Raw genomic sequence first — 12,076 nt, forward strand, 5'->3', positions numbered from 1 at the left:
TGTATGTCTACCCAAACTAACCCTTTTTAGCAACAATAGGAATAATCAATGAAACACTGTGGAAAAAAACATAATGTCCAAACTATTTTATGCAGTGTGCATGCAGCTCTCTGATGACTGTAACATTAACTGTTCTATCTTAGTGATTTATCTTATGTACTGCGGTAACACATGGATCTCTGTGACAAAGGCAAGAATCAACTTAGCTCTCCATACAAAATACAGATTTGGGAACTGCACAGTACATGTTCTTTGCAGAAGGCATATTAACCCTCTTTGCTACTTCATGCCACTGGACAAAACTCCTCTCTCTCCCTAACGGGAACTGGCCACTACAATGCGGCCCTTTCCACGCATAACCATAACCATGCATGCTTTACAACGCATGAGTGGTTACAACAAATAGCCTTTACCACGCATACCTTTACTACGAGGTAAGTAGTAAAGGCATGTGTGCTAAAGGTAAAAAAAAAGACGGGGGCTTGGGGGGGTTTCCCCCCCCAAAAAAATCATGGGTTTAAAAAATGGGGCTTGGGGTTCTCCCGCCACCCACCCCCCCAAAAGAAAAAGAAACACACCTGATTCTGTAGTTTTCTGAATCTGAAGAAACAAGCATTTGCAATGCAATAGGTTGCGCATTAGGAAAGATTGAGCTATTGGTATTGTAAATGACAATTTTTTATTTATGTGTTGGTTTTGAAAATAGCGAAATTAATAGCTTTGTCATTTACAATGCCAATAGTTTTAACTTTCGCAATTGTGACACCTATAGCATTTGTAATGCAATATGTGTTGTATTTACGTGACTTTGATGTATTGATATTACAAATAACAATGGCTTTTAATTTATTTATTCATTAATACTTAAATTAAAGTTATTGTAATTTATAATGGCAAAAGCTTTTGTAAATAACTTTTGTGGAGATGTGTTCATTGTATTTTATTGTGACGAAAATCCAAAAATAGAAGTGAAATATTAACATCTTTTTGTGACATTTGTAATAAAGCTTGAAACATTGTGAGAACATATTTGAACCAGTTGTTGTTGAATGGTTGCACAGATTGATGCTGTGGTGGCGCTGAGTGATGTGGTGGCTACGAGTAATGCTGTGGCGTCCCATAGTGATGGTATGGTGCCCCTGAGTGATGCTGTGGTGGTGCTGAGTGATGCTGTGGTGGTGCAATAGATAGATAGAGTGAGTGCGATAGATAGAATGAGGGCGATAGATAGATAGATAGATAGATAGATAGATAGATAGATAGATAGATAGATAGATAGATAGATAGATAGATAGATAGATAGAGTGAGTGAGGGCGATAGAGAGATAGATAAATAGAGTGAGGTTGATCGATAGATAGATAGATTGATAGATAGCTAGAGAGTGAGGGCGATAGAGTGAGGGCAACAGATAGATAGAGTGACGGCGATAGATAGAGAGTGAGGGCGATAGATAGATAGAGAGTGAGGGCAATAGATAGAGTGTGGTTGTGTGTGTGGTAGTGTGTGTGTGGTTGTGTGTGGTTGTGGGTGTGGTTGTGAGTGTGGTTGGGTGTGATTGTGTGTGTGTGGTTGTGTGAGGAGGAGAGCCCCCCCCCCCCTACAAGGAAGGAGCTGTGTGTGCATTGAGGGGGTTCATCAGCCACAAAGTTGTGGTGTGTGATTGTGCCTTGGGCGCCATCCAGTGAAGACAAAAACAGAGCTCTAATATTTACCGAGTCAGGCGTCATCATCATCACTAACTTATAATACACGTTCTAGAACATTCCTTTGTCTGACAAAGCATGCTGGGGTTTCGAGCACTCATGTGATGTCATTCACCGGATGCCCCATTTAAGAAAGAGCTTTATATGTAAGGGAAAGTGCGTGAAGATGATGGAACGCAGTGTATAATAGTGACTATCAGGATGTCTCCAGGCCAGTTATATACTCACTCTGCTGCGGCCGAGTTCAGATCGTGCCTCTCTGAAGAACCAAGAGCTTGAAGAAACAAAGGGTTAAAAAAAAATCAGCCATGTACTTTAAACATAGAAATCCTCTTGAAAAGTGACAAAATAAATAAATACACGCCTTTACTGCAGCAAGCATATGTCAGCACACCCTTTACCTCACGTTTTAGTTGCTAAAATCAGGCTGGGTGTTTGGGCATAAGCAAAAGCTGAAATATCGAACGAAAGAACCTGCGCGTGTTTCTTTGTTGCTTTGATATATTTGAGAAGACACATGCAGCAGTAGCATAAACGGGAGTGGTGGTCGGCCGTATTATTGTGGTCCGGACGGATTCATTTTAGATAAAGTGCTTAATTTGAGCCGGTTGTTGCAAGTGGTGGGCTCTATTTCTGGGGCCCAAAACATCGTTTTCATAAGACTTTGATCACCAGAAAGAGAGAGAAAGGAAGAAAGAGAGGTGGGAACGAAGGAGGAAGAGAAAGGTAGTGAAAAGGAGAGGATATCTGGAATGAAAGAGAGCCTGTAACAGCGAGGAAGTGCCGGAGGTGAAAGGGAGAGGTAGAGGGAATAATTCCCAAAAGGCAGGCTATATATACGCCGACCACATCATTCGCAGTGAGACCCAATGGCCTGTTTCTGACCTGCCCTGTGCCTGCGCCCGCTAGGAAGGGTTTGTTTTGGAGGAAGTCGTGATGGTCATGTCCCTTCCTTCACCTCGCGCCGAGGCTTCCGCATGTAGCCAGGAAGCGCGTGCTGTGAAGATCGCGCGCGCAGCAGCCGCTGCCACAAGCCATCTGCGCGCACGGCTGGAAAGAAACACAGGCGGGCTCTGTTTACACAACAATGGTAAAACACTGCTGGGGAACTGAGAACAGTTATCAGGGGTCCCTGTTTGCGTCTCTAAAAAAATGCCGCTTTGTGGCTCATCCACCGTAAATTGTGAGGAGTACATTTTATTATCTTGGTTAACGTGCACTGTAAAACGACAGGTAGATGTGGGATTACTAAAGCATCAGTATTTAAGATACGACCTTGAAATGTGATTAATTTAAGATGACTACACTTGAATATGTATTCAATACAACATAGGGTTGTGTAATGTTTGACAAACACCTTGTCCGCTTTTGCTGCATATGGATGGTAAATTAAAATCCTGATTTAAAATTATATCAAATGAACACACTGGCCCAATGCCTACACAAAATGTCTTGGCGCGACATAGCGGTGGCATGCTTTGGCGTTGTGCAAACCTCCACACGAGAAAAACAAACAACAGACGACTGGTGACTTGTTTGTTAATTGCATATATTTAGAAAATAAGTAAAAACAAAGCATACTTGTCCTGCAGATTGATTGCACTTGAGTCTCACAGGCATTGATACAGGTAGAGTAAGAGTCCGCAGGCACACTGTAACATAAGCAGTGGGCAAAGTGACTTTTATAGGGCTAATGTTAATGTTAATAATCATTTATAGAGCGACTTACACCGGGCTAAGACACTGGATGCATGGACTAATGCACCCACACCACGGACCTGATGACCATGACGGGTCCCAACAGCCATTCATCCTCCCGAAGTCGATCAAATAAGTTCCATTGAGCTAGCTCACAAAAAAAAAAAATCTATTACTCAGTGCCAAGAAACCCATGGGCGAGTGTGCGTTTTCACAGATACATGGAAAATCACTAATTCCTGCACATTACAGCAATGTATGTCGTCTTTCATACGAACGTCAAAGTGGAACAATATCTGCTCTGATTTCCGTTCTTAACAAAACTAAATCTTTACAAGCCGGAAAATATAAGCAAATGTTTCATTTGACAAACAGCACCCGGAAATACCCCAACCAATAAAAAACACAATCAATCGCCCTTACTACAACACACTGCATGTCGATGAACGAGCAATCAGTTGTTCCCTCTTTTAAATGCATATTTAAAAGCGTCCCCTCAACCCAGGCAACACGTTCGGGTTCTTATTAAATTGCCGCAGTGGTTGGTGTCGCGGCTTCGTCGCCAAACGGTACTCATTGGACCTATTTCGGAAAGATAACGGGTCGAGTAGGAGTTTTTGGGTTTCGTTTTGAATCGACGACATGCACTTTACATGCGGATATCACCTACAACCAATTAACTATTTGCGCTGTTTTAATAAACTAAGCGCATTTGTTTCGTATTATTTGTGAAGTTACGGATACAAGGGGTTGTGTTGGTGCTAATTATACATCTTGTTGTTTTTACTGCCTTGATATATTGCAGGGGTTAGTAAATATATGTAACCTTTTTAGCCACCCCTGGTGCATTTTCACGCTTTTAAAAAAACTTTGAACACGATAGGGGAGGGTGGCTACATTAATACCTCATTATGTAAGTTAATCACAAGCAGGCTTATTTCGTGATAAAATAACACAGTGAAGTATCGTGTTGATGCTAGAGCTGCCGTCTTTGCAGAGCAACAAGAAGTGGGCAAAGAGGTGTCACCAGGGAGACGGGGAGAGGAAGGAAGAACAGGGACCGTGGAGGGAAAGTGAATGCAGCAGGGGGCGGAGCGGATCGCTTTGAAGTACGTTTTCACAGATACATGGAAAATCAGTAATTCCTGCACATTACAGCAATGTATGTCGTCTTTCATACGAACGTCAAAGTGGAACAATATTTGCTCTGATTTCCGTTCTTAAAAAAACGAAATCTTTACAAGCCGGAAAATATAAGCAAATGTTTCATTTGACAAACAGCACCCGGAAATACCCCAACCAATAAAAAACACAATCAATCACCCTTACTACAACACACCGCATGTCGATGAACGAGCAATCAGTCATTCCCTCTTTTAAATGCATATTTAAAAGCGACCCCTCAACCCAGGCAACACGTTCGGGTTCTTATTAAATCGCCGCAGTGGTTGGTGTTGCGGCTTCGTCTCCGAACGGTACTCATTGGACCTATTTCGGAACGATAACGGGTCGTGTAGGAGTTTTTGGGTTTCGTTTTGAATCGACGACATGCACTTTACATGCGGATATCACCTACAACCAATTAACTATTTGCGCTGTTTTAATAAACTAAGCGCATTCCTTTCGTATTATTTGTGAAGTTACGGATACAAGGGGTTGTGTTGGTGCTAATTATACATCTTGTTGTTTTTACTGCCTTGATAAATTGCAGGGGTTAGTAAATATATGTAACCTTTTTAGCCACCCCTGGTGCATTTTCACGCTTTAAAAAAAACTTTAAACACGATAGGGGAGGGTGGCTACATTAATACCTCATTATGTAAGTTAATCACAAGCAGGCTTATTTTGTGATAAAATAACACAGTGAAGTATCGTGTGTATGCTAGAGCTGCCGTCTTTGCAAAGCAACAAGAAGTGGGCAAAGAGGAGTCACCAGGGAGACGGGGAGAAGAAGGAAGAAGAGGGAACGTGGAGGGAAAGTGAATGCAGCAGGGGGCGGAGCGGATCGCTTTGAAGTACGTTTTCACAGATACATGGAAAATCACTCATTCCTGCACATTACAGCAATGTATGTCGTCTTTAACAAAACAAAATCTTTACAAGCCGTAAAATATAAGCAAATGTTTCATTTGACAAACAGCACCCGGAAATACCCCAACCAATAAAAAAGTTAAATTGCAAAAATACTTTAATTAAGGCGCCCAAGCAGCGATGTCACTTCTTCTGGCGATATATAACAAGTTGTGAATGAAAGAACATCGCGGACAGAAGCTTTTAGGGGCGGGGGAGTGGATCCCTTTGAAGCACGGCCTCGCAGCCGTGAAAGAAGTGTGTGTTAATTAGGGGGAGGAGAAGTGAGGCCGAGTGCGCTGGGGAAGCAACAGATGGCTTTAATTTGAAGCCCAGGAGCAAATGGGTCTGATGCAATTAAGCACACTGGGGAAGCCTGTATGGGAAATGCGCGTGCTTGTGTGGTCACGTGATTCGCGTGAACTGTTGAAAATCCGCTTCAGAGTCCTTTGAGAGCCTTGGAAGAGCCTTTGCTGAGCCTTTGGTTTAAGTAGTGGTTTAGCTCCATTAGACTCGCATATTCATTCCTTGCGGTTTGGAATAGGCGAGACCTTAAAAGGTGTGGAGGCAATCGGCGTCGTTAGAGGAAACGGAAAGACACTTCTCCTTCCTCTTTACGACATGAAACACAAATCGGAAGTGCTTGGAGGGAAGAGGACGTGGAGAGGTAAGGGGAACTGAGGGGGTGTTGTCGCACGGGGTAAATTATAGGGGTTAATTTTTAGGGTTAATTAGTAGTGATCAGAGATATCCTTTAACATGAAAATGCCATAAACATGCATAGTTTAACAATGAAAATCGTTGTAAAAGTATGCGTGTTAAAGGCATTTTCGTGGTAAAGGGTTATGCATGGAGAAGGCATTGCGTGGTAAAGGCATGCATTGCAACTGAATGCGTAGTAACGTCATACAACCCTCTTTAACAATATAATTAATCACAAGAGTTGTATTGACATTTTTTATTTCTGCCAAAAAGTTGGGTTCACAAGGAACTCTACAGCCGGCCCTAACATCTAACACAGCTTGATTAATTTGCTCGCGCTATTCAGGTGCTACTTATTCCCCCTGCCCAGCCCCCCCCCCCACCACCACCACTTTTCCGTGTTTCTGTCCCCATCCATCCTCCCCACCCCTCTCAGTCTTTACTTGAAACATAAGCACGCACACCTTCAACTGGCCATGTGACTCATTTCTCTAACTGTTACACAATTGTAAGAAACGTACTTACACTGCCACTTTGGCTTAAAAATGCAACTTGTTGCCCAAATTAAAAACATTGTACTTTCGCGGCTATTCACAATGCATGTATTTTGAAAGCACAAACATTTTTATATTCATCTCTTCACATTTGTGATAGCCAGAATACCTGTATGTAAACCCAGGCCTTCTTTAATTTACTTAACACACACAAGCATATTTCACGCATCACCCGCCACTGCCTGTGTTTCCAAGATATTGAAGCCACATTCCAAGCAGACACATTGACTTCAGATCATTAGCAATGGTTGCAAAGTTCAGAAGTCCCAAGCCCATGACACAGTTCAGAGCAAGTTTCCACAAACATGTTTTCTTTATAGACACTCTTGTTTTCACCACGTGAGGTTTAATTTGACTACTTATATTTATAGCCTTAGTCCTTGCTTCTTGAGTGTTTCTAAAACCATGCTGGTGTGCTTTGCTTGCTGCCGTTCTATCTGCACACTATTCTAATCCACATCTTTCCATTTCACGCCACACAATTCCATGCCCCAAAATTCCACTGAACACAATTACACTGCACACATTTCCACTCCACACAATTCCACACCACATCACACATTTACACTACTTGCCACATCTCACAATTCCATGTTTCACAATCCCTCACCACACAATTATGTCCACGTCACAGAATTTCACTCCACTCCATGCCACTTAAATACACTTCATGTCACATAATTCCATTCCACCCCATGCCACATAAATCCATGCCACATAATTACACTCCAGGCCACAAAATTCCACTCCACTCATTGCAACAGTTTCACTCCATGCTAAACCATTTCACACCAGGCCACCCAATTCCATGCACATAGTTCCACTCCTCACCACATAATTCCAAGTCTCATGATTCCACTCCATATCTCATAATTCCACTCCACAAAATGGCACTCCACATTACACAACTGCACTTCATATCACACAATTGCACTCCACACTACACAATTCCATGGCACAGAGCACAATTCCATGGCACATAATTTCATTCTGTGAGGCACGATTCCACACAAACACCAAAACTTCCCGTGAGGGTCTGTTATCCTCCTGGCTCCACCCAAAGACGTTGGGAAACAAAAGAAAATGATAATAAACCACAGTTTATTATTGTTTTCCTTTTTTTTACGTTGCTGGAAGGGCTAGGGAACTAGCTCGCAGAGGAGCCACTGCTGGTTTAACCTTCCCCTGTCCGTCTGCTCCCTCCCCGGTTGTCGTGTCGTGTTCTTCCCTCCCACCTGTTCCGTGTGTTGACCCTCACTCCCATTGCCCCAACCACCATAGCAAAACAGAGCACTTTGATGAGGACACTGCTGGCCACGTCAGAAGACTGTTCTACCTTCTCCCCAATCGCCCTCCATTCCACCCATGTTGTGTTGCTTGTTCCCCATATGTGTTGCCTATCCCACCCCTCCTGCAACAATAATAAAGCGCTATGATGCAGGAGCACTAGCCGCATCACAGTGCTTTTTCCCGTGACTTATGGACATGCCGAACAGCAGCAGTGCAGTGCTGCTATACAATATGGCAAAAAGACATTGCCAAAGCCAATAGCTCTCTTATTCCAGAGGCCGCTTGGCTTTGCCAGTGCTTACAACCCCACTGGGTGTGCCAGAATCAATTTTCCCTGCTTGGATAATGCCCATGTCACCCATGTATATCTAGCAAAAATCGTCGGTTTCTTAAAATTCTCCCCAACCTCCATTTAGGGAAAATTAATGTATTTTTCTTCCTGGGCTCTTTGAAGAGCAAACAAAGGACTGACTGCAAATGGTCGGGCTGTGTATAATGTGTAACACAATTGTGGAATTAAGAACCTTGTACTTCTGGGACGCCTTGAAATGATAGGCCTGTGGGCTTAGACCACTACTCCTGCACAGACTCTCCATGTGATCTGTGACGACTCATTCCCTTCCGACTGTCCTCTGCAGTCACCTGTCTCTTCCCTTTGTGTCCTTGCCCAGCAGCTCTGGCTTTGTTGCTGAAGCTCGGTTTGACTCTGGCTCCCTCCACACCTCCGTTTGCCCAGTTCCACGCCATTATTCCCTCACTAAACAATGACAGGACCGCCATGGTAGCTTATTGTTTGTGAAACCTATCCTCACTCACAGCAGCCTGTTCTCTCCCGCATTTTTGCAGAGCGCGTGAGAAATACAGAAGACAATGACGAGGAGTCATCTAACCGTGAAGGAGCTACACCGAAATTCCGCCATTTTAAGGAGTATAAAGCCAAAGTGACCGACAAAATGGGCAAACAGCTCTGCAAGGGAGACTCTGCGATTATAGCTAAACTGCTGAATTCTAACAAAGGTAAGATGAATGTCAGGTCCCTACCCCAAATACTCATATTGCAGTACGGATGAAAATGCCCCTTGTGAGACCAGTTAGCAATCAATGTAAGTGCTCAATGCCGTATTAAACCATGTGCAGGCCTCTAAGCTGTCGAAATTTCGAGGTCCCCTCGGAAATTATCTCCCAATACATTTTTAATTTTGCAAACCAACAATTTGAACGAACCAGTTATATTACACTAAACTGAGCATAAACAATTATTAATGTTGTTGAACACATTTTTTTTTTTACAAATTTTAATAAACTAACAAAACTTGAAATATTCACTTTCATCAATTTGTTTGTGGTGAGATCTTTCAGGTTATCTTGGAAGTCTACCTTTTGCAAGACGTCGTATTCAGTGGCCATAATGGCAAGTGAATTCTGTCGTTCTTTTGTTATTGAAGATCGATGACAATTTTTCAGTAGTTTTAACTTCAAAAAGGTTCGTTCACCAGTAGCATTCGTGATCAGGAGACACCTGTACAGTCTTTTTTTTGCTTTGTTTAACTTTGTTTTTAATATTATTGTTACTGTAATCACTGTATACAGTACATTTACACGCGGACGTGTCACCGTACTGACTGAATCTATGTGTAAACAACTAATACATTTGTGATGCTTTACCTTTCAAACATCATCAACTTTAACAGGCACCAATTGCGGGTCCTTAGCATGATATCTTTGTATACAGATGTAAACAATGAGCAAGTAAATAAAAACAGATATATAACTCTAAACAGTGTATCCCACCGGCTGGAACACTTATAATTAATTTCTGCGCTGTTGAATGTCCTACATCTATGACCCACCGTCCGCACCATAGCAGCCCGCCCAACCATGATGACTACTATTCTCAGCGTATACTCTAATGTCCTGCGCTCACCAGTATATTATGACCACCACGCAGGTGATGTGTGTTGATGCTCGGGGGCTGAATATATATATCCCGCCAAAGCGAGCAAGCTGTTTGCTAGAAAGAAGGGGGAAGGAGGGGGAGAAAAGGGGCGGGGTGAGAAGGAAGCAGCATAGTCACATCATGTCAACAGAACCCCCGCCCCGCAACATACCCAAACATCCCGCAAGTAACACACAAGACACCAGTGCTAGATCGGAAAAAGTTGCTGCAGGTTTATTACATACAACGTTATGTAATCATGGTGGGTTATCTTACGGGCGATCCAAGGGCAGGCCGCATTTTCGCCACCTGCCCTTTCTGATGAACCAAGCAGCACCGTGGCGAACCACCCATATGCTGCACCATTATGGTAATACATATACTCACGCCCCATGCGGGGCGTATCTAGGCAAACCCCCGGTTGCACAGGCACACAACTGCTCGAAGGACTACTGGGGCACCGACACGGGTTCCCGGACCTCCCTTGAGGTTCCAGGTTTTAGGCTCTGGCACCCCTATGTGCCCGCTGAAGCACAGTGCTGCACCTCTCTGCTTCCGGATCGCCCTGTAACTCCACCTGCAACGAAAAAGTACACATTAAAAGTTTCAACAGTTGCTCCCCCCCAGCTGACACACAGGGTAAGAGGTAGGGAGGGAAAAGAGTGTTCCTGAAGCAAGATGCGCGGCGTCCGGAGCGGCAAAGAGGCATCTAAAATGGCGAGGGGAAGTTAAATACCCCTCGCCCTGCCTGCCGCCCCGGACGTGCGTCACCGGCCCGCCCACCCTCCCGCCTTGACTCCACCTGCCCGGTGAGGAGTGGATGACCGAAGGTAGGGGGCTGGGGAGGCCCTCTGATACTACGGGCCCGCCCTCCTGATGGCCACCGGGTGGCCTCGGGCAGCCGCATAGTCACATCATGTCAACAGCACCCCCCGCCCCGCAACATACCCAAACATCCCGCAAATAACACACAAGAGCCCAGTGTTAGATTGGAAAAAGTTGCTGCAGGTTTATTACATACAACGTTATGTAATCATGGTGGATTATCTTACGGGCGATCCAAGGGCAGGCCGCATTCTCGCCACCTGCCTGCCTGATGAACCAAGCAGCACCGTGGCGAACCACCCATATGCTGCACCATTATGGTAATAAATATACTCACGCCCCTTGCGGGGCGTATCTAGGCAAACCCCCGGTTGCACAGGCACAAAACCGCCCGAAGGACTACTGGGGCACCGACACGGGTTCCCGGACCTCCCTTGAGGTTCCAGGTTTTAGGCTCTGGCACCCCTATGTGCCCGCTGAAGTACAGTGCTGCACCTCTCTGCTTCCGGATCGCCCTGTAACTCCGCCTGCAACGAAAAAGTACACATTAAAAGTTTCAACAGTTGCTCCCCCCCAGCTGACACACAGGGTAAGAGGTAGGGAGGGAAAAGAGTGTCCCTGAAGCAAGACGCGTGGCGTCCGGAGCGGCAAAGAGGCATCTAAAATGGCGAGGGGAAGTTAAATACCCCTCGCCCTGCCTGCCGCCCCGGACGTGCGTCACCGGCCCGCCCACCCTCCCGCCTTGACTCCACCTGCCCGGGGAGGAGTGGATGACCGAAGGTAGGGGGCGGGGGAGGCCCTCTGTGACTACGGGCCCGCCCTCCTGATGGCCACCAGGTGGCCTCGGGCAGCCGCAAAGTCACATCATGTCAACAGAACCCCCCGCCCCGCAACATACCCAAACATCCCGCAAATAACACACAAGACACCAGTGTTAGATTGGAAAAAGTTGCTGCAGGTTTATTACATACAATGTTATGTAATCATGGTGGGTTATCTTACGGGCGATCCAAGGGCAGGCCGCATTCTCGCCACCTGCCCGCCTGATGAGCCAAGCAGCACCATGGCGAACCACCCATATGCTGCACCATTATGGTAATAAATATACTCACGCCCCTTGCGGGGCGTATCTAGGCAAACCCTCGGTTGCACAGGCACACAACCACCCGAAGGACTACTGGGGCGCCGACACGGGTTCCCGGACCTCCCTTGAGGTTCCAGGTTTTAGGCTCTGGCACCCCTATGTGCCCGCTGAAGTACAGTGCTGCACCTCTCTGCTTCCGGATCGCCCTGTAAC

General features: G+C 45.2%; 1 protein-coding gene across 2 annotated transcripts in view; it reads left to right on the plus strand.

The window, feature by feature from the left end:
• LOC147679835 (uncharacterized) overlaps positions 1 to 12,076 on the plus strand; it is a 407,241-nt gene that overhangs the window by 18,179 nt on the left and 376,986 nt on the right. For both annotated transcript variants that reach the window (XM_086943389.1, XM_086943388.1), the window contains exon 5: positions 8,865 to 9,035. In XM_086943389.1, coding sequence (XP_086799515.1) covers positions 8,865 to 9,035 — 171 coding nt within the window. The remainder of the gene's footprint in view (positions 1 to 8,864; positions 9,036 to 12,076) is intronic.

This window comes from Lissotriton vulgaris, chromosome 11 (assembly GCF_964263255.1).
Source record: "Lissotriton vulgaris chromosome 11, aLisVul1.2, whole genome shotgun sequence".
Classification (NCBI taxonomy): Eukaryota; Metazoa; Chordata; class Amphibia; order Caudata; family Salamandridae; genus Lissotriton; species Lissotriton vulgaris.